General features: G+C 34.7%; 7 protein-coding genes across 11 annotated transcripts; 3 read left to right on the top strand and 4 right to left on the bottom strand.

Annotated features, from left to right (window-relative positions):
* Nucleotides 1-588: 588 nt before the first annotated feature.
* On the bottom strand, nucleotides 589-1,111 carry LOC118439538. The gene is made up of 2 exons (XM_035860931.1): nucleotides 891-1,111; nucleotides 589-817 (listed from the first exon to the last, which is right to left on the bottom strand). The coding sequence occupies exons 1-2, from the start codon at nucleotides 1,034-1,036 to the stop codon at nucleotides 589-591; spliced, it is 375 nt and encodes a 124-aa protein (XP_035716824.1). The 5' UTR covers nucleotides 1,037-1,111.
* Nucleotides 1,112-1,501: 390 nt separating this feature from the next.
* On the bottom strand, nucleotides 1,502-6,158 carry LOC110861193. Of its 2 annotated transcripts, XM_022110304.2 has the most exons (5): nucleotides 5,598-6,158; nucleotides 5,342-5,488; nucleotides 4,774-4,920; nucleotides 2,767-3,106; nucleotides 1,502-1,708 (listed from the first exon to the last, which is right to left on the bottom strand). In XM_022110304.2, coding segments are annotated over exons 1-5 (687 nt in total). In that variant the 5' UTR covers nucleotides 5,650-6,158; the 3' UTR covers nucleotides 1,502-1,707. The 2 variants fall into 2 exon arrangements, with proteins under 2 accessions (XP_021965996.1, XP_021965995.1); XM_022110303.2 differs by lacking the exon at nucleotides 1,502-1,708 and having other exon boundaries at nucleotides 2,716-3,106.
* A 977-nt stretch (nucleotides 6,159-7,135) lies between these two features.
* Nucleotides 7,136-9,699, top strand: LOC110861166. Its single transcript, XM_022110277.2, has 9 exons — nucleotides 7,136-7,312; nucleotides 7,403-7,541; nucleotides 7,635-7,920; nucleotides 8,066-8,322; nucleotides 8,477-8,524; nucleotides 8,609-8,678; nucleotides 8,753-8,812; nucleotides 9,177-9,418; nucleotides 9,489-9,699. Exons 2-9 carry the CDS (start codon nucleotides 7,422-7,424, stop codon nucleotides 9,552-9,554), a joined length of 1,149 nt encoding a protein of 382 aa, XP_021965969.1. The 5' UTR covers nucleotides 7,136-7,312; nucleotides 7,403-7,421; the 3' UTR covers nucleotides 9,555-9,699.
* Nucleotides 9,700-9,834: 135 nt separating this feature from the next.
* On the top strand, nucleotides 9,835-15,269 carry LOC110861167. 3 transcript variants are annotated; one of them, XM_035860940.1, is made up of 8 exons: nucleotides 9,835-10,168; nucleotides 10,294-10,435; nucleotides 13,118-13,406; nucleotides 13,522-13,766; nucleotides 13,926-13,967; nucleotides 14,063-14,117; nucleotides 14,695-14,987; nucleotides 15,064-15,258. In XM_035860940.1, the coding sequence occupies exons 2-8, from the start codon at nucleotides 10,313-10,315 to the stop codon at nucleotides 15,145-15,147; spliced, it is 1,131 nt and encodes a 376-aa protein (XP_035716833.1). In that variant the 5' UTR covers nucleotides 9,835-10,168; nucleotides 10,294-10,312; the 3' UTR covers nucleotides 15,148-15,258. The 3 variants fall into 3 exon arrangements, with proteins under 3 accessions (XP_035716833.1, XP_021965972.1, XP_021965971.1); XM_022110279.2 differs by lacking the exons at nucleotides 9,835-10,168; nucleotides 10,294-10,435 and adding exons at nucleotides 12,050-12,805; nucleotides 12,894-13,029 and having other exon boundaries at nucleotides 15,064-15,269; XM_022110280.2 differs by lacking the exons at nucleotides 13,118-13,406; nucleotides 13,522-13,766; nucleotides 13,926-13,967; ... (1 more) ...; nucleotides 14,695-14,987; nucleotides 15,064-15,258 and adding exons at nucleotides 10,508-10,790; nucleotides 10,988-11,235; nucleotides 11,589-11,636; nucleotides 11,698-12,280 and having other exon boundaries at nucleotides 9,865-10,168.
* A 691-nt stretch (nucleotides 15,270-15,960) lies between these two features.
* Nucleotides 15,961-20,292, top strand: LOC110861138 (zinc finger protein 709). 2 transcript variants are annotated; one of them, XM_035844472.1, is made up of 10 exons: nucleotides 15,961-16,162; nucleotides 16,252-16,690; nucleotides 16,792-17,038; nucleotides 17,281-17,580; nucleotides 17,749-17,786; nucleotides 17,985-18,237; nucleotides 18,400-18,699; nucleotides 18,868-19,255; nucleotides 19,440-19,496; nucleotides 19,579-20,292. In XM_035844472.1, the coding sequence occupies exons 2-10, from the start codon at nucleotides 16,288-16,290 to the stop codon at nucleotides 19,693-19,695; spliced, it is 2,103 nt and encodes a 700-aa protein (XP_035700365.1). In that variant the 5' UTR covers nucleotides 15,961-16,162; nucleotides 16,252-16,287; the 3' UTR covers nucleotides 19,696-20,292. The 2 variants fall into 2 exon arrangements, with proteins under 2 accessions (XP_035700365.1, XP_035700363.1); XM_035844470.1 differs by having other exon boundaries at nucleotides 17,749-17,810.
* LOC110861158 (SEC14-like protein 2) lies at nucleotides 20,293-23,903 on the bottom strand. The gene is made up of 7 exons (XM_022110266.2): nucleotides 23,428-23,903; nucleotides 21,410-21,485; nucleotides 21,273-21,316; nucleotides 21,073-21,187; nucleotides 20,791-20,997; nucleotides 20,634-20,714; nucleotides 20,293-20,538 (listed from the first exon to the last, which is right to left on the bottom strand). The coding sequence occupies exons 1-7, from the start codon at nucleotides 23,575-23,577 to the stop codon at nucleotides 20,360-20,362; spliced, it is 852 nt and encodes a 283-aa protein (XP_021965958.1). The 5' UTR covers nucleotides 23,578-23,903; the 3' UTR covers nucleotides 20,293-20,359.
* Nucleotides 23,904-24,641: 738 nt separating this feature from the next.
* LOC110861217 lies at nucleotides 24,642-26,045 on the bottom strand. Its single transcript, XM_022110327.2, has 7 exons — nucleotides 25,841-26,045; nucleotides 25,631-25,771; nucleotides 25,537-25,572; nucleotides 25,323-25,440; nucleotides 25,213-25,254; nucleotides 24,857-24,903; nucleotides 24,642-24,776 (listed from the first exon to the last, which is right to left on the bottom strand). The coding sequence occupies exons 1-7, from the start codon at nucleotides 25,913-25,915 to the stop codon at nucleotides 24,762-24,764; spliced, it is 474 nt and encodes a 157-aa protein (XP_021966019.1). The 5' UTR covers nucleotides 25,916-26,045; the 3' UTR covers nucleotides 24,642-24,761.
* Nucleotides 26,046-26,382: the final 337 nt, after the last annotated feature.

The following is a 26,382-nucleotide window of genomic DNA, read 5'->3' as shown; positions in this document are numbered from 1 at the left end:
TATAGATATGAACTCACTAGTATATTTTTCTCGTCGGTACTAGTACCGGCAACTGATATAGCATGAGGATTGTTTCCCCATAGAGTGTTGCGTTCGCTTCCATATAGATCGGTATTGCATGCGTTCAACCCTCCGTGGAACATCGGATACATTTAGTTTGTGACGGGACGTTCAAATCATGTCCAAAAATATTCAAAAAAGTGGTCAACTTTACACAATACATTGCATTTAAGAACCAATTGATGACACAAGCCGAACAATGATTCCCAATGGTTTATGCCCTTCTCCCTAAAAAACCAGAGTTCTACTAAATATTATTTGAGTTTGTAAAAGAACGTCAAAAACTATAATCCTTCTCAAATCATACTAGATTTCGAGGTCGCGGAAATTGACACTATAAAGTCCGTGTTAGAGACATTAATTGAGTTGGTTCCACCTTTGCCAAAGTATTTTTAGGACAGCTCAAGAATTAGGCCTACAATGAAGCGATTTGTCATAAATAAATGCGAAATTTAAATTTCGCCAAATGTACTTTTACGAATTTTTCACTTTCGCCAAATGTGACAATAATTTCGCCATTGAGTACTTTCATAACAATTTTTTGCCACATTGGCGAAAATTTTTTTTCTCCAAACTGGCTATCGCCAAACTGACCGTCAATCCATTTACCAATGCGTTTGGGTAGATTAAGCAGATGCGATCAAAGTCCCATAGACTTGCACAGGCTAAAAAGAGTTGAAATTTAACGTGATCGACGTCGTACTCGCAATTCATTTGGATTTTAATAACTTTGTCAAATGCAATATCCAATTTATTCCTATAATTTAAGGAAATTGTTAAATTTTAGTTTCAAGAATATGGATATTTTCAACCACATATATTTAAATTACCAGGAATCATGTCCGCAATTTGCAGAGTCCTGTAGAATCAGCACTTGTTTAAAACTCTTTGTTTCTTTAATGGATTTCAAGAGAATTAAAGCGTCCTCTACTTCTTTGGCATTACGTGCATACGTAGCATATGCGTGTTTCTCCATTTTTGGAAAGTTTATTTACGATTTTCTTAGAGTTTAGAGAAGTTCGATATTCAACGTCCGATCGTGTTTGTTTTTGAAGTTGTAGAACTTTAATGCAACTCAGAATTCGTTTGTGCAGGTCTTTAAATAGACTTTTCTCGGGAGCAAACTTTGTAGGGAAAATTGGTAGGAAGAGAGGTATGAAATTATACCATTATATAATACTTTTTCGTAGACAAGCATTAATGCAAAAATGTTTCAAGGGACTTTAACATGGGTTTTTACTGATAAGAATATACGTCTTATACATATATATATGCATGTATGTATGTATGTATTTATATTCTTATCAATCATTAAATATTATGATTATTATATTTACGTATGTGAATGTACATTTATGCCGATCTGGACTTGGGAAATTTTCTACATATGTACGTGGGATTGATTGATTGATAGTCATTTATTCACATGTTATCCCTTCATCAATACAATTTAATGACTGGTTTGCATCAAGTAACACTAAAAAATTGATTGTACAAAGATGTGCTCATGCAATTATTTATACATAAGTACATACATAGTGTGTGAGATGAGACCATCTTGAAAATCTCGACACGAGGCGAGATTCCAGAGTAGACGAGCTACACGACGAGACAAGCTTCTTCGTCTCGAAATTTTTCGAGAATTAATCTAGAAGAGAGGAAATTAAACGGAAAGAACTTAAATACTCAACATAAATAAAATGAAATTGATTAAAAATTATCATGGAAGAAATCGAAAAAAAAATTCATTTTTATGTTGAAAAATGAAAACCTCACATTCAACCCTTATCTTCGCGCAATAAAAATATGTGGGCCATATGTAAGAAGACATACTCCCAGCTTTGCGAAACAGTCGATACTTTAAGAAAATTTTGATTCAGGTAGGAGATAATTTGTAAATTTATGATGTACCTAGGTAAATAGTTATTCAAGATTTGTAAAGTGGGTAGGAAGTTCACGCTCCAAAAAATGCCAGGTTTGTACACATTTTGGTTTGTAGATTTCTGTATGCAAATAAATTGCGGATATAGCTATGGTAAAACTATAATTGGATCAAGTTGGGACCAAAATCGGTGCTTGTTATATTTTAAGTCAGTCTAGTCAAAACTTTTTTTAGCAAAGTTATGCTGATTTGTTCGTTTGTGGACATACATATGTACCAGCAAAAATGGACGTAATACATCCATTTTTACTGGTAAATACATAACTGCCTATGTACATACATACATATATATTATTATGTAGTTATTTACTATCTGCTGCCAAACATTGAAAATATGTAACTTCTGCAAAATCTGCATTGAGCAATAACTGAAAGTACATGGATTGTGCAATCATGAAGCAGAAATCCGGTATTCTCATATTTCAATTGTTTTATCCTATCGTTGTAAGTATGTAAGTACTTGAAACAGGTTGTAATTGCATATGGTTTGGGTAAGAAGAGCACTGTTTCTAAGTATGTATCTATATGCCTCTGCAATAGTGCAATTCAATACATAATGTTATATGCATGTATATCTACATGCATATTGCGTTAAATAGAATAAAATTCATACCTGGAAATTGGAAACGCACACAATCAACAATGCCAAAAAATTCATAAAAATGAACGAAATGCAATTCGTGTAGGAAATTTAACAATTAAAAATAAATGAATAATTGCATGAATTCATAAATAATTGTATTTAATGATTGAAAGTGTATTACCACAATTGCATGAAGTAATAGATAATTAAGGTCATTGTCATAATTATTTTAAAATCTCCTGAGAACTGGAATCCCCCGTTGGGCCCGTGTTTTTTGCCTCCTGCTAATTCTGGTTTCTCAATTTTGGGTGGTCGTGTCTCCACCACGTGGTCAATTTCCGGTCGTGCCTCCGCCATTTCATTTCCGCCATTTCCGTCCCCATTTGGGCAACATTCAATCCCTGTGGGGGAAGAGGGGCATGAATATTGGTTGTCAATTTTAGCTAGTGATCTTCCTGGGCATTCGTTACTAGGTTGGCAAACACCCGGGTAACTTTTGCAAGGTTCTTCCTGTTTGTACTCTGTTTGTAAAAGATGTTCTGTCATTTAATAAGTCGGCTTAGTACCAATGTGGAGAGTGACATTATAAAGACAAATTAATTATAATGATATTATAATGACAAATTAATGGAAATAAATGGAAATTCCAGAAACTTATTTTTGTTGGAATGGTTATTTAAATTAATGACGTAAATCCTAAATTTGGGTATGCATTTATTTACATATCATATGTACATAAATATGTAACATACATAGAGCAAATCTTATATGAACCCGATCACTTGGAAATTCGTCCTCAAAATTGCCAAAAATTATTCTTCAAATCTCAAATTTTGGTATAATATGCTAAATATATCTGACGTCACATATCCGCGAACAAATAAGACTTCAATCCATTATCCACTTCTTATTTAGCCTTATTCGTCGCGCCCGCCATTAATGCTTTTCCAGAAGACTTCGCAACTTCATTATTAATTTTCTCCCTCCGTAACCAAAATTTTCTTTAAGTATTGATTGTTTCACAGAGCTAGTGGTATGCCTTCTAACACACAGCCTACGTTTTTTGATTGAGCGAAGATGAGGGACGTATGTGGGGTTTCCATTTTTCGACGTCAAACAGAATTTTTTTTCGATTTCTTCCTTGATAGCTGTGGCACTGTGAATTGTTCCAAGGTCGGGCCAAAAAATTAAATTCTGTATTTTTTGATACTTCTTGATGAAAGGAATCAGACAGTCTACATTACATTTCCGAAAATAAGCCTGTGCCTCCACACAGCCCATTTAAACTGAGGAGTCCGAAACAAGCCCAAATTGACCCAACGCCTGCCTAACCTGAGATTTCTTGAGAAATTTCGAAAAATATTTTAATTTCTCTTCGGTTTTTAGTTGATAGACATATTTTCCATGAAAAATTGCCTCCCCGGAGTTTCTGTCACGTTTTTGAAAATGTACGACACATCACCAATTACCAACTGTTTTGGTAAAATTTTGGTGCAGAGGTTGGCAGGTCTTGTGTTTACCATTTTTCTTGACTTCCCAAATTTTTCGGTACAGATATTTTTGCATGCACTTTGACCCACAATTTACGGGCTTTAATATGATACACGTAGTTTGTATTGATCTTTGACTTCATGGTCGCATCAGGCACGGACGTGGAGCGACACTTTCCAAAAATAAATTTAATCATTTTTAATTTTCGCGAGTCGATATGATGGTTGTTTCAAATGCTTTTTTGAAGTTGTCATTTTCGGATTCTCCATACTTTTTTATGTGTGTCTTAATTTTTGCGCGCTCAAACCCTTGTCCGTTGAAATGTAATCGAGCCTTCTAGGAGTCCTTGTCGCTCAGATTTTGGTACTTACAAAAACTCGTTTCCCGATTTCCTCACTTTGAAGTGGGATAGGAAATTTATTTGCCCATGAAAACTTATGAAATTTTGGGGAGACGTGGACAGATATATTTAGCATATTTTGCATGAATTTCAGATTTCTAACCCTATTTTTCACGACTCTGCTATTAAACGCCCTACTGATCGGGTGGATATAAGATCTGCTCTATGTAACATATGTATGTACATTGTTAATACCAAGTGCATGAATTGCTTGGTTAATTCTTGTATTAGGCATACTACCCATGAAATAATTTATTAAGTGAATCCAAATGTTTACACATTTGGTCAATTCCTTACCGATGGATGGACAGCACTTGATCCCAGCCGGACTGCTGGGACAACCCCACTGTCCATTAATATTGTCAAGGGCACCCTGTGGACACTCACTTTTCGGCTTGCAAACGCCAGGGTAACTTTTACATGGCTCTTCTTGCACGTACCTCACTAAAAAATGTCACAGATAATTAATTAATTCTGGCAGCGATTGGTAACTCGTAAAATTGGTGCGTTTTGTAAAATAATTTTGCAAACTTTTACGCACGAATAAAAGGACGCCCTTGTTGTGAGTAAGTTTATAAAGATTTGTAAACTAATTTTCCTTTAGAATATTAGTAAAATTGTTGTATTGCTTAGAAATTTACAGATTTTAAAATGTTGGTATTCACGTCGCTTTGCAACACATCTTCCCAACTTTGCGCTGTGTGTATTGAAATTGGTGTCATCAACGACTTAAATGCAAATATGTACATACATACATAAACCCAAAGTGGAAGCGAAGTGGACGTTCATTTGACGACTATTTATTTACTACATATTAATTGATTTAAGTAGTTACAGTTACATATGTAACTGGCCAATTGCTTACCATTAGAAGGACAACACTTGATCCCAGCCGGACTGCTGGGACAGCCCCACTGCCCATTAATCTTGTCCAAGGCACCCTCAAAACACTCAGTTTTTGGTTTGCACACCCCAGGGTAACTTTTGCATGGATCTTCTTGCACATAGTCGACTAAAATAAAATTGCTATCATAATCAATTTTTTTGTGTAAATAAATAAACATGTACAAAAATATTGTTAAATTATCTATCAATAATTATTGTATGATATGCATACATACGTGCAAAATTGGCTGTGACGAATAACAATAAAATCCAGACTTGCACCAGCATTTTTTTCGTTTGTTTTGTATTTAAATACAACAAAAATTAGCTAAGTAAAAGAATGGTCTTGTTGTTTCTTTAATTTGCGTACTGGTACTATCTAAATATTTTCTCAGATGTTTTTCATCTCACGCTAAATCCCATGTTGCATTAACACTCTAAAAATTCTTTCGTACATTCATCAAATTCACTTCACAACATTATGGTGTCATGGTTATATAACAAATTCGCAGAAATCGACAACAGTTAGTCGCAAAAAAAATTCCACGAAGTAACAAGCAGTATCAGGATTGTTCGCGATTAAGTATGTAATAATGTAATTGGGGTTTCAATATTATCCATAAACCTGATGTGACCAGGGAGTTAATAAAATGTCGGTATTACATTGTTACCGCTTGGTATAACATATATGTATGTAAAATTACACTGGTCCGTAAAAATTTGCTGGTATTTATTATAGCAACAATTTAATATCAAGTTATTACTATATGCACAACGCGTTTTACTTTTCAATACCACTTTGATTGAGTCATACATATGAATACGGTTTGGTATTATTTTAATACTGGATTTCTATATACGAGTGTTCCAATAAATTTATACGTGTGTGCATACAGCGTGTTTTGTTTAGCCATCAAATTCCTCTCTTATACCGAGTCACTTCATATCTTACAAGAAATTGGATACATACTTTGCATATAACTCTCTGCTTCCTATTCGTCATATTTATTTACCGACTTTGTACTTACACAGTTTGCAACCACATCCAGTTACGATTAACTTGTGGCTGGACATGGCCATGAATTTATTCATTACATTATGAGTTTGAGTCGTTGGCTAAAAAGAAAAAGAAAGTCGGTAGAAAATTTTGACTTTAAAATCATTCGCGGACTTGCGCACCTCCGTAATAGCATTTTTAACGCAATACAATGTAACTTTTGTATTTTTTTCAAAACTATGCTGCGATGCGAACATGCATGTATGTATGTATGTATACATTAACAAGCTTAAGCAAAAGTGAAGTCATGAATACAATTGTAGTGAAAATGAAAATCTCACTAGGTTAGGAGAAAACAAGGACTGGGATTTGATACACGTATGTAACTTTCTGATTTTTTTATGATGCACAAATCCACAAAAATGCATGACATGAATGATCCTTAAATAAATACAAACCTTGCATAAAGGTCGGGTTCGATTTTTGTGTATAATTTTGAATTTTGATCCATAAAACAAAGTCAAAACACCATGAAAATCTAACACTTTAAATTAAATTCATCTTCCCGTAAATCTTGTAATGTTTTTATGCATGGTCTTCCTATTATTATTCATCCGTTTCAGCTTCATTAAAGCAAAGAAAGTACAAACCTACAAAATCGCCTAAAAAGTCGACCACATCTTTTATGCTGTACGGTGCGGTCTATGTAAAGTTGCATGAAAATTCAATAAAGCAAAATGCATGCAAAGAAACAAAGCAAGTTGTTGGGAAGAATTCCAAAGCGCGGAAAACTCACTTCACCGTTTTTTTGCTTCATAATAAAAACAAAATCTTTAAATTTTATATTTGAAAAACAACTCAGATATTTAAATTTACAATTTGAAAGCTTAATCTGCCAATTTGGTGTCTCATATCCGGTCAATAATTCCAGTCCTGGATCCAAATTTTGAAACGGTACGAATTTAATTTTGTTCTATATTCCATCTATAAAACTTTGAACTTTTGAATTTTGAAATGAATTAGTTCACTTCATTCGATTAACAGAACTGTATCGTCAATTAAGATGTCGTCAGGTCGTGACTGCTGCTTATTTTGCGGTACGGACAGCAATATTTCGACACGGATGGGAAACGACAGATCGCGAAGCCTTCACGTTATTTCGATTCTTCATAAACTTCTCCAGGTACGTGAATCTCCAGGATAAGAACGATTAGCCCAGATATTATTTAATTAATTACGTAATACATAATTAATACATTTCTAATTAATTATGTAGATTCCGATCTGGGAATGTGGGAAATATTTGGACTTTCCGTCCCCTTCGTCTTCTTCTTCCCCTCCTCCGGGGACGGATTGGCTAATTTTGTGCACCTCCTGCTCATCAATGGTCGCCCACGGTCACGACCTTGTCCAACAGCTTGATCGCCTTCAAAATCGACTTTGCAAAATCCAGTCAACTTTACAAAACAAAATTGCAAACCCACGCAAAAAAGTTATGACGAAGACAAAGGCTAAAATTGTGGACCAGTTGAAAAGAGACATTTCTCGAAAGACAGGTCAAGGTTGGTGGAAAGAAATTAAATAAATTAAATTGTAAACTGTACAAGTGTGCATAAAAAAATTAAATACAATGTGCAAATCTGAATGAATTTTTTTATTAAGAAAAATTTAACGGATTTTTGCAAATAAATGTTGTTATCTATCCAGACAACAAGAGCCGCCAATCCAGTACCAAAAGCACTCTTAACAATTTAGCAAACTATTCACCTTCTGAACAAGAGGAGTCAATTGACGACATGAATCTTGGCATTCTGGTTGAAGACGTTAAGATTGAGGATATCAATTTGGATGAGGAAGACGAAATAGATGATCTCAGCGTGGAACACGTGGCCGTGGAAAGTGATAAAGAAGAAGAGTCCAATTTTTTCATTGAGAGTGGCGACGAAGTGGCTGCAAATTCATCGGTACAGAAAAATATGCTAGATTTTTGTAAAATGTGTAAAAAAAATGCACACAAGTTAACAGTGTCTTATAATTTTAAGGGGGTTTGTTACTTTATTCATAAGCTATTAATTTTGGAAATTTTAAATTTGTACGACTTTTTATGTCAAATTACAGGATGATGACTGGGAAATGAACGATGTTCGTAAACGCAAGAAACCCAAGGTTTGTAAGATAGGTGGATTTATTTACAGATTTATTTATTAAACGCAAATTGCAGAAAATTTGACTAACTTAATTTATTTCTAGATCACTAAGATCACTGGAAACACAGGTCCACGAAGATTGAAGGCAACAAGAAAAAAGAAAAGCACTCGAAGTAAGAAGAATATATGTAAAATGTAAAACTCCCTAAAAACATGTAAATTATCAGTATTTTTTATTTCCTATAAGTCTCGCTTCCAAAATCTGCATCAAATTCAAGCTCTGAAGTACAGGAAGTAACTCGAACTAGTAAGTCGTTTCTGAATTTTGTGAAATTTTGCAGCAAACATCGCCATTAATTTGGAGATTTTTTGTATTTTTTATTCATTTAAGCAATTCACACAGGCCTTGAAAAAATTGTAAAATCCGTAAATTCTGTAAACTTGCAAACTTTTACAAAAATTCTGAAGGAAAGTTAGCTTACAATTTGCAAGCTAACTTTCCTTAAGAATTTTTGTAAATTACAAATTTTTGGAAACTTATTCAGATCAAGGGCGTCTCTTTACTTTGTAAAAGTTTGTACAATTATTTGTTTAAAAATTAACGGATTTTACAAGCTTCCAATGACTGCGTGAATTGTCTCATTGTACTTTTATATATGTCTTATCGTTAGACACGGAAACGGAGGGGAAGGGTATTAACACCAAGGGGTCGAAACAAGACGACGTAACTTTTCAAGATGAACTTTACACCATTCCAACCGAATTTCAAGATCATTTTACCTACATTTGCACAGTGAAAGGTGGGGAAGAGTTTAACCGGAAGGAAAATGGTATTCGAGGGAGGTGCGTAACATGCACGCAAATAAGTACCATCCCTGCCGGAAGTTATTACAATTGGAGGAGACATCTAAAGGTACTAATTTGCCTCAATTCGACTAACCTTGACCTCACATTTTAAATAAATATTGCTTTATAATTCGCAGATGCATGGGATTGTCGCCCAGAATGTGGCAAAGGGGGGTTTATCTGTGCATAAAAGTGGAGGATAGTTGTACGCTGAAATGTCTGACGATACTAAATTGAAAAATTGAACTGATAAATTTAAAAAAGTTTGCACTATTTTTATTTACAAGTGTTACAAATCATACAAAATAAAATAGTGTGAAAAATCGTACACAAATCTATTCCATTAGACTTGTTAAATATCAAAATAATTTAGTTATTTAACACGTTTCGAAGAGAGTACCATTGGTATTTATGTACAAACTAAATGAAAATTATAATGAAAAAATTTCATGGAATCGAATTTCAAATTTCAAATTGCACAAGATCGGGCAAATTTGTACTTTATTAATGAATTAGTATGTATATTTACCAATTGTAAGTTACAATTTGTAAATATATAAATTTCATGAAAATTCTTCCCCTCAAAATGCATACAACTCAACAAAGCATATGAGGAAGATGTCATGATTCCCTATTAGGGAATCCCTAACCGCGGAAAATTCACATGCACCTGTTCCCTGTTTTTTACTTCATAAAAATAAAATCGAATTAATAAATTAAATTTAAGTTATATTAACTTTCTTACAAAGACTACTCTGGTAATTTGGTATATTATTGAACAATAAATAATTCCAATCCTTCGTCCCAGCTCTTAGCAGTAAGATTTTTTTTACATTGCTTTAAATTCTAAAACTAAAGTTAACATTGAAATTTTCAATGTTTTCAATTTGAAAACATTGAAAAACTGTACAATAATTAATCTTGTCAATTTACAATTAACAGAACTGTATCGTCAATTAACATGTCGACTGAGGGTCATGACTGTTGCTTATTTTGCGGCACGGACAGCAATGTTTCGACACGGATGGGGAACGAAAAATCGCGAAGTCTTCATGTCATCTCGATCCTTCATAAACTTCTTCAGGTAAGAACTTTGATAATTAAAATATCATTACATTGATTAATTAACTAACTAACTTGCAATTAAATTAAATAGATTCCAATCTTAGAATGTGGGAAATATTTGGACTTTCCATCATCTTCGTTCCCTTCTCCGGAGACAGATTGGCTAATTTTATGCACGTCCTGCTCCTCCATTGTCGCCCAAGGTCACGCCATCGCCCTACAGCTTGACCTACTTCACGATCAACTCGCCAAAATCCAGACAACTTTGCAAAATCAAATCGTTAATCCGCCAAAAGAAAAGAATTTTATAACGAAAGTCAATGCTGAAATTGTTGACCAGTTAAAACAGGACATTTCGCGAAGGAGAGATCCAGGTTGGTAAATAAATATTATAATGAATGATGCGATTTCTTCGTTGTGCAAATTTGCAAAAATTAGATTTCTAATTTTACAAATCTGAATAAACGTCCTATTTATGGGGTAAATAGGACGTTTATTCATAAATTGTATGCACAATTGCATGTATTGATAATGTAAAGTAATTTTTGCACACAAATCTGTGTCCTTCCAGATAACATGAATTCCCGACCCATTGCGATAGATACGTTTAGCAATGCAGCAAACGTTTCATCCCCGGAGGAACAGGGCTCAATTGACGACATGAATCTCGGCATCTTGGTTGCAAACGTTAAGGTTGAGGATCCCCAAATTAACTTGGACGACGGGGACGACGACTTTGATTTCAGCATCAATCCCGTGACCGTGCAAATTGGCGACGATGCCGAGTCCAGTGAGAGTGGAGACGATGAATGCAAAATGGTAAATATGGATTTATAATAGGGTTTGTTTGCAAATATGCAAACGTTTTTGTAAAATTTGTAATTAAAATTCTGGACGACGAATTTATAGTCAGTAAGTTGATTAACAGAATGGCGATGAGGTTTTTTAAATCAAGATAAGCAAGTCTCGATGAGTTATAATTTTTCTAAGCTTGAGATCTCCTCCTTCAAAAACGGACAATATCTGATGCGTATGTTTCTTGAAAATTGGGAACAAACAAATTTATTCTCCAGAATTTTAAAACAAAATTCCGGAGCCGACAGATGAGTAAAAGAATGTGCTGATTTTGACTATTTTTGCGATGACTCCTACAAATTTTTAACTAATTACAGGACAACAAACGTAAAGTAACGAACATTCATAAACCGAGGAAAGTTAAGGTTTGTAAATTCATACGCTTAACAGATTTATGCAATTTTTAATTCCCATAATTTTCTGCAGATCGTACGAAACCCTTGTCATTCCCAGGTCACAAAAAAGGTCGCAAGAAATAATACAAAGGCGAAGGAGCAGAAACAGACTCGAATCAAGGAATACAATGCTAACACTGACTACTCAACGGCTTCAGTCGAGCTTGTTGAAACTATGCGTGGAAATCCAAAGCTCCGAGTGAACGGATACTCGTACACGTCTGCAAAATTTGGGAGCAGCAAACGAATTTGGATTTGTGACCGACAAAGAAGCAACAACTGCAATGCGCGACTGCATACTTCCGTGTCCCTCTCGCCAATCACGATCCTGGGTGAACTTCGAACTCATAACCACGGTCCGAGGCTAAGTTCACAGAAAAGTTAAGGGATTACACGTTACCGTTTGATTTAACGGGTATCAATTACTTACAATATTTCTTAAGTTTCATTTCAGACTAAATATTTACAGCTATTTATTTAGAAACAAACAACATAATTTCTAAATTGAGCTTCACACTACTTTAACTGTATTTATGTACATACATATTTATGTACACGAATGACTAATTACATGCCAAAATAAATAGGTCCAATTATTACCGACTTAAAATTAAGTGTTTTACAGTGCTATTATTTTACGAAATAGTTATATTTAGATAAGTACATATGTATGTATTATTGCAGGAACAATTGTACCCCTAAAAATATTAGGACTGCTATTTAGATAAATTTCTAAGTTTTCCGTCATGTATTTATAATAATTAAACTCACAAAAATTCATATCTTGATGAAATAATCGATGACAAAAAAAACATTCTTCTCAGCGACCATCAAGTTTCATGAAAATCAAAACAAAACAAAATTTTGTATGAAAACAGAGCAAAATGAGAAAGACGGTGGTAAACCGCAACCGCCAACCGCGTGACAATAAACACCATCATCTGTTTTAAAAAACTCTCATAAAACTTTTCTCATAAAACTCTCATAAAACTGTGAAGAAAAACCTCAAATCTAATTTCTAAATATTTAATGTGATTGAATTTGTTAAATAAATCACTACGAAAAACCTATCTATCTCATCATTTGATGGTCGGATTAGACAATTAATCCGGTCTTTACTTGTTCGCAATTTTGAAAAGGTATTTATTTTAATTGTTTGTCTTTAGATAATTTTGTACTTCAACACTTCCCTTTCCGACAATTAATCAAGCTTATTCGAATTTACAGAACTGTATCGTCAATTAAGATGTCGGGTCGTGACTGCTGCTTATTTTGCGGTACGGACAGCAATATTTCGACACGGATGGGAAACGACAGATCGCGAAGCCTTCACGTTATTTCGATTCTTCATAAACTTCTTCAGGTAAGTGAATCTCTAGGATAAGAACTTTAACAATTAATGCAGATTTTAACTAAATACATAATTAGTACGTTTCTAATTAATTATGTAGATTCCGATCTGGGAATGTGGGAAATATTTGGACTTTCCGTCCCCTTCGTCTTCTTCTTCCCCTCCTCCGGGGACGGATTGGCTAATTTTGTGCACCTCCTGCTCATCAATGGTCGCCCACGGTCACGACCTCGTCCAACAGCTTGACCGAATTCAAAATAAACTTGGAATAATCCAAACAACTTTGCTAAACCAAATTGCAAAGCCACAAAAAAAAGTTATGACGAAGACAAAGGCTAAGATTTTTAACCAGTTAAAGCGAGACATTTCTCGAAGGACGGGTCCACTAGGTAAATCAAAATTCAATTAACGTTGATGTTTGTAAACTGTGCAGGTTTGCGAAATTTACAATCCTCCCGAATGTCACAATACATAATTTTTTGCATGCACAAATTTTTTTTTCAGACACGAATCGCCTACCTAACACGCGTCATGGGATCGACATTTCAAGTTATGAACGACAAGGTTCAATCGACGACATGAATCTCGACGTCCTTGTGGAAGAGATTAAGATTGAGCATCCAGAAATTAATTTAGATTACGACGATGATCTCAGCCCCGACGTGGAGATGGAGGCTGAGGACGGCGAGTCGATGCATTTTATTGAGAGTGGAGACGACGAAGAGGAAGAAGCCGATACACACTTGGAGGTAAAGTATGCCATAGTTTTTGTAAGCTGTGCAAAATATTTATAAAGTTTAAGGCAAAATTATCTTTGCAAATTTAACACGAGTCAGTCAATCCTTGTAGTTTGTTAATAATCTCTAAAATTTTATAAATTGTGATTTATGAATTTAAACAAATTTCAGGATCAAGATGAAACAAAAGTTCGTAAGCCAAGGAAGTGTAAGGTTTGTATGTAAATAAGCAGATTTATGCCATTTTTAGTTCGATATAAATTTTCCACAAATCATACTGAAATTTTATAAACTTAATTTATTCCTAGAAAAGTAAAAATGAACAAAGAGTTAAACTTACGACCAGGAAGAAACGCCCAAAAAGTAAGGAATACAACAATCCGAACGGTTCTGTCGTCGATGAGCATTTAACATTTTTTGCTGAATTTTCAACGTTTCTGAATACTCTATGTATTGGGACAATTCAGAATTACCGCAGTCATTAGTAATTAACTTGTAAAATCCGTCAGTTTTGTAAAATAGGTTTACAATCTTCTACCAAATTAAAGGACGCCCTCGATTTGAGTAAATTTACAAAAATTTATAAGTTCCTTTCCCTTAGAAATATTTGTAAAACTTTCTATATTTAGGTAAGTTTAGAAATTTTACGGGTTTTGCAAGTTATCAAGGACTGCGTGAATTGCCTCATTATTTAAATTTTGTAGATATTAGGCGACGGTCGGTTTGGCGAAAACCCTTTTCGCGAAACGCTTTCTAAGAATTTAGTTTAATTATAACAGATCAAGTCTGTCTAGTCGAGCCTAATTTTAGGAGCTTTCCGTTTTCGCCAAAGTGACACTTCGCCATGTGTTACTTTCATGATAGCTTTTTACCACATTGGCGAAAATTTATTCCCAGTAATTAAATTAATCTAATTTGATTTTGATGGATTAACTTATAGTAGGGGAAAGCGGTCCTGAAGATGAAGATCTAAATCTCACTGAAGGACGCAATTCGAAGCGCAATAATAATCCACCTCGTCTCGTAAAGCCTTTGATATTCGAAAAATCAAAGTACACCCAGTATTTTGAGAAGGTCTCCCCATCCGGGCTGAGACCCAAGTCGTCGAAGACTTCCACTACCAAGGACCAAGTGAGGTGCACATTACCGGTCAAAGATAACGAGACTGAAATCTGCAGCGAGACTTTGACCCTTCAAGAAAGATCTTACAGTAATTTGGTGCTGCACTTGAAGGTAAAATTAAATTAAATGTATGCCCATAACCAGAAACTAAAATTAATTTAGATTTTTTTTTATTATTTGTGCACAGAGGAAACATGAACTTAATATTGACCAAGCTACGAGGGGGTCAAAAGCTCGACTAATAAGTCATACTGGAGATAATAATTTGTGACATGTAAAATTAATTATTTGAGAAATACTGACATCATTTAGTTATTGGAAAATTTCCAATGTAAATTTTTTAAACCGAATAAAATGCTATATGCCAATATTGACATCAAAAGATGAAGAATGGAATTCAATTTCGCAAAATCCTAACAAATGATTCTGTCCAAAGTTCATGCATTTAATTGTAATAGTTAAAGCTGATTAAATACTTATATTTATACATTTAAATAGTTAATCTACATCGTGTATGCATAAAAGAAGTCGTCGATTTGAGCTTGAGTGGATAAGTACACCTTATCGTGCAGATGTTAATAATGGCAAGCGACAGATGAAGGGTCACCTTAAAAATTCCCAATGCCATCTTTTATGTGCGGTCTAAAGTTGCGTGAAAATTTGCGCAACCAAAATGCATGAAAACCAACAAAGAAAATGAGACAGTTAATGAAAAGTGTAATTTACACTTTTATCATAAATTTAATTTAATATATTTACATACCATGCATATGCTATATGTACATATTTGTCATCATTATTTTATTACTTATCATCATTTGAGTAACGCTGATTAATAAGTAAAATTTGTTGCCAAATATTTTTAAATTCTTAAGGGGCCTATCATAAATTACGTAATGAGTGGAGTGGAAGGAGATGTTTAAGGCTCCAATGATGTCGTGTCTATGTGATACATGTTAAAGGGGTACTAGAAAATCTCGATTTTTGTATTACATAACTTATGAACGTCCCCTGATAGCTTTATGCACACGGTGTTTTTTTAACCCGCAAGATTTGTCGCATCTTGCACTGTACATTGAAAACCGGGATTTGCTCCGGCCACCTGTTTCTCCCTCCAGAAAAAATAAATATTTATTTCATTTTCTTAAAAATCTCAAATTAAAAGTGATAAATAAATGGCATTTAAATCAGTTTAAGACACTGGTCTCCCTGGGACACTGTTCCACCAACTTTGACATAAAATAAACAAAGAATGGGTGTGATTTGTTATCATTAAAAAAAATAAAGTACGGATTTCACTTTAAAAAAGTTTTAATATATTCAGTATTTCAATTGACTCAAGTAACTGAAATAATTTATGTTCAACTAATTACAGGCTAAAGAACTTGTCATCCAATTTTGTAATTCGACGATGCAATTGAATCTCCCCTTCGTCCAATTGACGCGGAACAATGTGCTCGACAATGTCGCCGTGTCGGAATGTAAAACGGTCAAAATTTCGGGATGTTTTCTCTGCGGGATAAAACCGCTGGCAGATTTTCGGTCACTGCCAGAAAATGTCACCCGGCAGGAAAAAGCGGCCTTGTTTCGTGACCTCTTAATTAATCCAACCATCAGTAAAAATACGTCGCCGTCAAGTTACAACCAATTCATGTCCACCACGGAATCCTGTTCGGATTGCTTATCACTCATTAAAGAAGTTTGCGCCCTGCGGCAAGAAATCGTCAGCTTGGAGAAAGAGTTGGAAAACAGGTTGGAAGAATCTAGGCGAAAATATTTAAATGGATGTGAAATAGTCGCTAATAGTTTGACAGGTGAAAAAATACTTTTATATCTAATAATTTATAGTTGGATTTAAAAAAATCTGGATTTGTAATTTATTAACATAAATTTTCAAATATTTCTATTCTAATAGTTGGGCGTATCAAACTTCACGCAGTCGGGCAAGACCCCTCGTCAACTTTGACCAAATTATCTATTCCAGCGAGAGAATTTTCACCTAGGCAAATGTCGCCAGACGTCGAGGACGACGAAAGCATAGGTCCCGAAGAAGATATGTCTTCAGAATTTGATGAAGAAGAGGAATATACGCCCCCAAACGGCAAACCAACTGGAAGAACAATGCAGTCGAAAAATGAGCATTCTACTAACGCAACCATAAAGTAAGAATATTATCTTATCGTCTAATTAATTATACATAAAAACTGAAAAGTGGCATATTTTTAAGAAAAAGGTGTATGAATTTCTGGCAGAAATTCATACACCTTTTACTTCATGCCAGAAATTTTCTGGCATGAAGTAGTCCTCCAATATGTGATAACAGAAACGTGCCAATTATCAATATATTAACACTAAAATAAACAGTAAAATATTAAAAATAAATTAACACTATTTTAAATTACAGCCCTTCTGCGAACACCAAGAGCTTGATATGCTCCAACTGTGGCATAACTTTTTCTTGTAGGGACACCGTTAGGCGACATAAAGGACGACAACTTTGCATAAACACCAGAAAGAGAAAAAACAATGAAGGGCTCTTCTCATGTTCAAAATGTTGCCAACTATTCCGCACCAGGAGACGCAAGATTACACATGAGATGCACATTTGCAATGTCGTCTACACTCAGGAGCAAGTGGCCCCCTGGACGCTATACACGTGTCCCTTGTGTGACAAGCAGTTTGTGGCTTTGTACGATTATCAACGGTAAGTAATTATAAAACCAAGTTTGGTGAATAACTTTGTGGGGAATTAATATGTAATGCATTCATCGTAAGAAACGACAAAAAATACGATAGACATTGTTGTGTCCGACCTGAATAACCTTGTTTTCTTGCAATTCAGCTAATTTGTCTATATCTCATTTTTTCGCAGTCATTACGGCACCCATTCCGAAGTGAAGAAATCAGTCGGTAATAGTCAGTGTGAAATACTCGGTAATAGTTTGACTGTCAAACTTTACCAAGTATTTTTCTTCACCTGTCAAACTTTGACAGGTGAAGAAAAATACTTAAATATTTTATAATTAACAATTTATAGTTGGATGTTAAAAAATTTGGATTTGTAATTTATTAACATAACCTTTCAAATATTCCTATCCTAATATGTAGGTGGGCGTATCAAACTTAACGAAGTCGGACAATACAACTCGTCAACTTCGGCCGGATTATCTACACCAGCAAGAAAATTGTCACCTGAGCAAATATCGCCAGAAATCGAGGACCACAAAAGCATAGACCCCGACGAAGAGGAAGATATGTCTTCAGAATTTGAGGAGGAAGGGGAAGATAAGCCCCCAAAAGGCAAACCAACTGGAAGAACACTGCAGGCGAATAACGAGCATTCTAATAGCTCGACAATAAAGTAAGAATAATATCTTATCGCCTAATTAATTATACATAAAAGCTGAAAAGTGGCACATTTTTAAATAAAAGGTGTATAAATTTGTGGCATGAAGTAGTCCTCCAATATGCGATAACAGAAACGTGCTAATTTTCGATATATTAACATTATTTTAAATTACAGCCCTTCTGCGAACACCGAGAGCTTGATATGCTCCAACTGTGGCATGACTTTTTCTTGTGTGACCAGCATTAGGCGACATAAAAGACGACAAGTTTGCACAAGAACCATAAAGAGAAAAAACCATGGAGGGCCCTTCTCATGTTCAAAATGTTTCCAACTATTCCCCACCTGGAGATTCAAGATTATTCATGAGATGCACATTTGTAATGTCGTCTACACTCAGGAGCAAGTGGAGCCCTTGAAGCTGTACACGTGTTTCTTGTGTAACAAGCAGTTTGTGGCTTTCTACGATTATCAATGGTAAGTAAATATAAAACCAAGTTTGGTGAATAACTTTGTGGGGAATTAATATGTAATGCATTCATCGTAAGAAACGACAAAAATTACGATAGACATTGTTCTGTCCGAGCTGAATAACCTTGTTTTCTTGCAATTCAGCTAATTTGTCTATATCTCATTTTTTCGCAGTCATTACCGCAACCATTCCGAGGTGAAGGAATCAGTCGTTCTGGATCAACTCCCGCGTCGCCATCGCGATAACCATACCCCGGAAAGAAATCTTAGCTTCGTCGCTGGGAAATCGGTTGATTCAGTGCGTCAACATCAAGATAAGCTCCTTGATGAAGAAGAGGAAGATATGTCTACAGAATTTGATGAAGAGGAGGAAGATAAGCCTCAAGAATTTACCCCTAAGCCCCTAAGAAAAGTTAGGCCCATCACAGAGAAAGAAATATCCCCCTATGAACCACTACTCGGGGGCAAGCTTACAATCCACCATTGTTCCTATTGCACCAGATGGTTTGTAAAAGAAGACAATTTAAGGATGCATTTGACCACAGACCACGGCTTCGACACGGTGATTGATGAATACTTTCTTTTCTTCAAAAGACTTTTCTCGTTAAAATACTTGTGTAAAGTGTGCAATTATCCAGAATTTATAATCTGAGGAACCTTACGTTTCAAAATTTAAATTTTAAATTTTAAAACCTAATTTTCTAACCTGTAACTTGGATTTGATTAAAAATGTTTACTAATTACAGGACAGCGACGAAGTAATGCACATTCGTAAATTGAAGAAGGCTAAGTTTTGTGCAAACGTAAGCTTAACAGATTTATACAATTTGTAATCTTCCACAAATCAAACGTATCTTAGCTTCATTTACTTAAATTAATTTCCAGGTCATTAAAAACACCGAAGACAAAACAACGAGGAAGAGGAAACGTCCTGCAATCACGGAGTATAATCCCAACGCCGACTTTTCAATCAAGCTTGTTGAAAATTTTCGTGCAAAGTAGACTGAATTCAATTTAGTGGATTGCCCGGCGCGACTGCACACTTCGATATCTCTTTCGGCAGTCTAGATCTTCGGTGAACTTCGAACTCATAACCACGGTCATAGTGAGGAGCTTGACCATGTGGAGGAAAAAAGTGTCATATAAATTCAAAATGCATCCACTACATACTAACTTCAAGCAGCTAATATGTATGAATGTAATTCGCCATAATTTTTGTAATTGGGGAGGTTTTGTAAACTTATTTTAACCAAATCATTTAATTATTTTCCGCAATTATGTATATATATAACTGTAGAACAACAATAAAATTAATTAAATTTAAGAATTTTCTGAAAAGGAAGTAAGTCTACTCGTTAATTTTCCTGGAGGTAATCTTATATTGTCTAACTCTTATTATGATTGGATCAATAATATGTGTTTTTTTAATTAACAAAACTTTTCTACTTGTCTAATTTAAGTACATATGTATGTAAATCACAGTCTCACTTTTTCCTGATTGATAACTGGTAATGTAATTTTACATTTAAAGATTCCTCTGTGAATTAGTACATAAAAGTGTGAAAATCAGAGATGATGAATAAAATGAAACTGGTAAAATTTCGTGCTATTTTTTAATTTTTCATTAACAATTTTTCACATTAACAAAAAATATAGACAAATACAATTACTGTTTTGACACCATTGTGCCCCCAAAATAGTGGGTGAGTTGGTCCAGAGCTATTCTGCCTTTCAACTGCTCCACCCACGCCTTCCGGTCCCGTCCGAAAGCGTGGATCGAGTCTCCCACGTCTTTCGCGACCACGGCTTTCACCAGGTTTATGACCACTTGGAAGATCGGGGCGGCTGGAATTAATAGTGCGGTTTGCTGGTTAATCAATTCTTAAAGAAGCTAGTCACCCATGTGACCAAGACAGTTGTGAATATTCTAATCCACTTACTGTCCACGAGGTAAATGTCGTCCCCCATTTTGGGAAAATTCCTCTCATACGTAAGTCCCACACCGAGATAGAAGGGAAAACCTGTAAAATGTTTACAATTTTTAGATTTATGTATATACTAAAATTCAAAAATTCACGACTTAATCTATCCGATTACTTGACGGATTAACTTGCTGCGCCACACTAATCTTGCCCACGGTGACGATGGTCTGAAATCTGGTCACGTTTTTCCCCACATTCTGCAACTCTCTCACTTTTAGCCAAGCATCGTTAAATGTTTTCGACATGTATAAAATTAATCGGTCCGTCTTCCCCGAAATTGCGGCGAGGCGAAGGTCCCACTCGGCCACGGGGAGTTGGACCACTACATAAATTAAAGAGTTCAAAGTTTCTGAAATATTCTGGGGAAAACTCAAAATTTTGGGAACGATTCGCTTACGTGGTCTTCCTCGCGTGTCATGCCCCACGACATCGATGGGATAATCAGCTTCGAGATCGGAAAACTCATTGGGGCCAAGATTGTCGAAATTTGTGGATTTTCGCCACTCTAAATGCTACTGGGATAAAATTTCATGAGTGGAAATTGCACAAACTTTTTAATACGTACATATGTAAACACTGTATTTATATTTTGCTCACATTTTTCAACATTTGAATGGCATCGTCGACATGAAACTTTTTCGCTAAATATTAAGGAGCATAAAAATTAGTTTTAAATACATAAGTAGTTATATATGTAGTTAATCAGTTAGTTAATTAGTTAGTTAATTTCTAACCTTTGAGCCATTTGGCCAAGTATATGTCGTCTTTCATATACTCAACGTGCAGGAGGGGGAGGACCCTTTGTTTGAACTGGGGGAAAATTGTAATGCTGCAAATTTCACGTTAATTTTTGCCCTCACAAATTTACAAATACCTACTTATCTCAGGCACACACATTGAGGTTTTAAGAATTTGCATGCAAGTTTGCATACCGTAAATAATAGTTGTTTGTGGGTATGTATATAAAAATACATGCATATTTTGAGATACGTACATACATACATACAGTATGGGCAGAAAGTCATTATACCCTCATACTTTTTGCACATAAAGCCTCATATTGTTCGATAAGCTTGAGGGGATGAACCGCAATTTCGCACAATTACTTATCATGATGCAAGGTTTTCGGAACCATATTTTGGATAGCGACGTGGCACAAGCAACGACACGGTGGAATTATATCTAAAATTCGGACAGGAAAAAAGTCTTTACACCCTTGGAATTTTTGGTACTTTCAGTGTAATTTTTAAAAACATCCCCTTGAATCGTTCTTAACCCACTAGGTGATGCATTATTCTTTGATAAATAACATTTTTGTAATACTAAACTACTTATCTGTTATCAATATTAGCCCATACTGACTCAAAAACACCTTAGCCCCGTCCTGGGGCAAAAAGTTGTTAATTTTAATGAGAAAAGGCTTCGACACCAAAGAATTTCCGATTAACTACCCATTAAGAATAGTACGGTTGCCAGAATAGTCTAGAACTGCAAAACATTTAGGATGACATAGAATATAACAACTTTTTCATAGACATGGAACACGCGCCCATGGACGGATCACGGCAACCTCTGCAAAAGCCAATGACTCCACGGTAACCTTCACCAAAAATCAGCTTGGAAACGAGGGAAGAATATAATCTTCGAGTTTCTGTGCGAATTATAAAGAATTGGATAACTTAAAATGGATTTGAATAGCGAGAAACATGGAGAAATCCATTTATCAGCTACGGCCTATATTGTGGACAGCTCTAAATGGGCTAAAAAGCATGATGATTGGACGGCTAAACGTTAGAAACTCCTGATATTGTTCAACGACGTCAACATCAACCTGTTTGTATCAAATTGGGACCAGTGGAATGTGGATTCAGCAAAGAGACGCTGACAAACCCAACGACCGTACGCTAAGCGTTATGGATGGGGGTGGAAATCAAATTGTTTGGGCGTTACATTTTGGAAGGGCGTCCGAAACTTTAATACAATCGAAGTAATAATGTACTCCAATTACTACTGCGACGTTCTGGGTTGGAATTTGATAGTAACAGAAGGAAATAACCGCCGGGGAGTAATTATATTTTCAAATAATAAGGCGATCCTAAGCACCTATCAAAATTATAGGGGATTTGGTTTAGAACAAAAGAGATTTAATTGTTGAATTGCCTTCCATAATCATCGGGCAGCATGCCAATAAACATTTATGGTCGATGGTGAAGCCCAAAATTTTTCAGCACACGCTATCAAACCTCAAAGTCTGGCCGATGCTGTGAAGCTTTAATTGGTAAATTTTGACACCTCTTTCACCAGCTCATTTTTTTAGTCGATTCAAAGACGTTTCCTTGCCTTCCTAAAGGATCAAGGTGGACATTCCAGTTGATAGTTTGACTGCTATTCGACACAGAAAAGTTTGGACAAATTTTTCATGAAACTTTACTAGGGGTGTAAAGACTTTTTTCCAGTCTGAATTTTAGATATAATTCCACCGTGTCGTTTCTTGTGCCACACCGTCATTCAAAGTATGGTTCCGGAAACCTTGCGTCATGATAAGTAATTGTGCAAAATTGCAGTTCAACCCCTCAAGCTTCTCCAACAATATCATGCTTGAAGTAGAAAAAGTATGAGGGTATAATGACTTTCTGCCGATACTGTATGTCCTTCACAAAAGAACATGCTTTTAATTCTAATAAATTCGACCAATATTGAAATATAAATAAATTTTGTAATTTATACTTCAAAATTAATAAACTAAACTCACCTCTTTTAAAGCAGCACCTTGTTTCTCGGATAGAATCACGTCATCCTCAAACGAGATCCAACCACTTACACTACCGTTGCATAACAAAGTTAGTAAAAGTACTGGTGTCATGTACGATCGGAACATACAATTAATTCTGAAAAGCTTCATGGTTCAAAAAATTCTGAAATTTGTCTCTTCTTCCAAGTCCAAATAAGCAACGCTACGTATGTAAATGACACCTGTGAAATTAGGTATTTTAATATTGGAACAGTTTTCCCCAAAAAATTCTTTCTTACAATGAGACGAGCTTGCCTCAAAAATTGAGGCCTTTTTATCCACGGTCAGGGTAATAAAATTCATAAAAAAGTCACAATTATCCTGATGAGATAGCCATGCGTAAAGCATGTCATTAAAACTCCTGTGATTTTAACCCAGTCCATCGCATAATTCTAAAAATTAGTAGATTGCAAATATGTACACATGTACATATTTAGTCACTACATAGACTGCTGCCCAAATTCGTGACATCCTCTGTGCACCCCACTTCTTAAAGCAAGTTCCAGTTTTTAATGGACCTGACCAGCTTAACGTACAACTCCCTGGAAACCGGTCCCTGTTAAGTGCAAATACTTATTTATCTATTTGCATAATAGTTAACATTGCAAAAACAACGCTATAAATGCGAGACCTTGAACTTGAAATAGGTACATAATCTATTTGTACTCAATTGGGTACTTTTACATAAAATTAAATGTGAGCGTACATGTAAAAGTCTAGTTTGAAAACTTGACTTGAAAGAATATTTTTATGTGGTACATACATACTTATATAAATATCTATCTGTAAAAACCAGTCATGCATTCCTGCTCATATTTATGTAATTTTCCACTAACTTGTACACTATATTTCTCAATTTTTCCTTGTAGACTACAATGTCGACAGTGTATAAGGAAAAATATGTACATGCTTCGATGCTATTTATCTATGAAAGAGTGTAATAAATTGTGTGGATGTTGATTATTATAATTAATTTGTACAACTCCCGTGCATAATATGAAGCTGAATTTCTTTAATGCTTTTTTAAATAAATATATAATATGTAAATATGCGATTCGTAATGGTCCACAATTGATTCGCCCTTATCGGTACGTTTAAATTGAATCATCATATTTAAATAAGAATGAAATTCGGTGCAAGCAAAGTGGAAACTTTGAGAAACCGTGTCAGACCAATTTAATAATGCGAGAAATTAAATTATTTTTATTTACTTGTAATTTGTAATTCCAAAAACTTATCCGGATTACCTCATTGCAATAACATGTGTTTCTTCGCTTTATGCAAATTAGCGTAAGTTAGTTTGGACAAAACTGAAAATAAAGTCGAAATAAATATCAAAACATAGAGACACAAATGACATCTTAATTTGCATAAAAATAATCATACATACATTCGGTAATGCAGACAGAACACACTTAATGACGGGATCGTAGGTAGCTGAAATTTAAAAAAAATCGAAAACTCTTAATAAAAATCAAAGTTGAGGAAAAAATATAAAAACTTGTTTAAAAACATATTATACTGAGGCAGTTCACACAGGATTTGGTAACTTTGTATAATGCGTAAATTTTGCAGAATATTTTTACAAACTTTTACAAAATAAAAAGATCTAATCAAAAACTTACAAGATAATTTTCCTCAGAAATATTTCTTAAAGTTTGTAAATTTACAGAATTTACGGATTTTACAATGTTACCAAGGCCTACGTGAATTGCTTTAGTATTCATTGTTCTTTTCAAGATGTACCACATAACGGATCAGTTTCCGGATTCGCGTCTAAAGTTCCCTCTAAAATTGATAAATATAAAAATTTACAGTTTCAAAATTTGAAAATTTTGAAAAAATCAACATCTCACTATATTTTGCAACGCAAGGTTCCAAAGTAGCGTTCGCCCGGTCAATTAACGAAGGTGGCAACTCCTTGACCAACAGGGTATCAATCATCTCTCGGGTCACTTCACCTTTGCGATCCACCTGTAATTAAAATGCATATGTAAATTTTTTTTAATGGAAACATATTTCAGAAATTTTAATCATGCAATTTTTTCGCCATGAAAATATATAACAAACCAAGTTTTCATTTTCCATCGCACACTTCAAAATGCACTGAAAATAATTTAAAATCATTAATTATTTCTAAAATTTATCAATTTTTTTAACTCACATTTCCCATGGTTGCTTTATGTTTCCCATTTTTAAATTTCATGGATTTCGAGCAATTCGCAATCGCAGAGAATTGACGCTTCGTCAACTCGCTGAGGAGTTGTTTGCACGATTTCTCTGGAGCTTGGGCGTTCGAAAATTCCTGGAAATTTTGGAATATAAAAAATTAAAAATATGAATAAGAGTTGTTTTTAATTTCTTAGAAACGTACGACATGATGTAAATAAACCGACATCAAGACGAGGCCCATGGTCAAGAGGGGAATTGGAGATGACAAAGCTGACATGATTTTTAAAAATTGCGAAATTAAAATGTGGAAAAAGTAAAATGCTCCAGTGAAATGATGGATTTATATAGTTTTTAATTTAATGGTTCATTAGCTACTTAATGCGTTTCATATCCTATTATCAGCTTTAAATGAGTATTAAAATGAAAAATTAAATTTGGTCAATTCAGGATTTTATCATGACCGGAAATCAGAAATGTATTGAAAGAAGTCATTAATTTCTATCGAAATCACCAGAGTCCCGTACACGAATAAAATTTAGCAGAGATTTTACTTTGGAAAACACGTTTAGCAGAAGACAAAAGGTGTTATTTATGAATAAAAGTTTCATGAGTAATAAATCAGGTTGCTTTTTGTGTACAGAAATAAATAGGCATACGTACATACATTATAAATACTTGAATGCATGTACATACATACTTATTTCTGATACTGATACAACTCAACCTGACTAAAAAATCCAGGAT

Source organism: Folsomia candida, unplaced genomic scaffold (assembly GCF_002217175.1).
Source record: "Folsomia candida strain VU population unplaced genomic scaffold, ASM221717v1 Fcan01_Sc038, whole genome shotgun sequence".
In the NCBI taxonomy this organism is placed as follows: Eukaryota; Metazoa; Arthropoda; class Collembola; order Entomobryomorpha; family Isotomidae; genus Folsomia; species Folsomia candida.
This window is presented reverse-complemented; position numbering and strand designations above follow the sequence as displayed.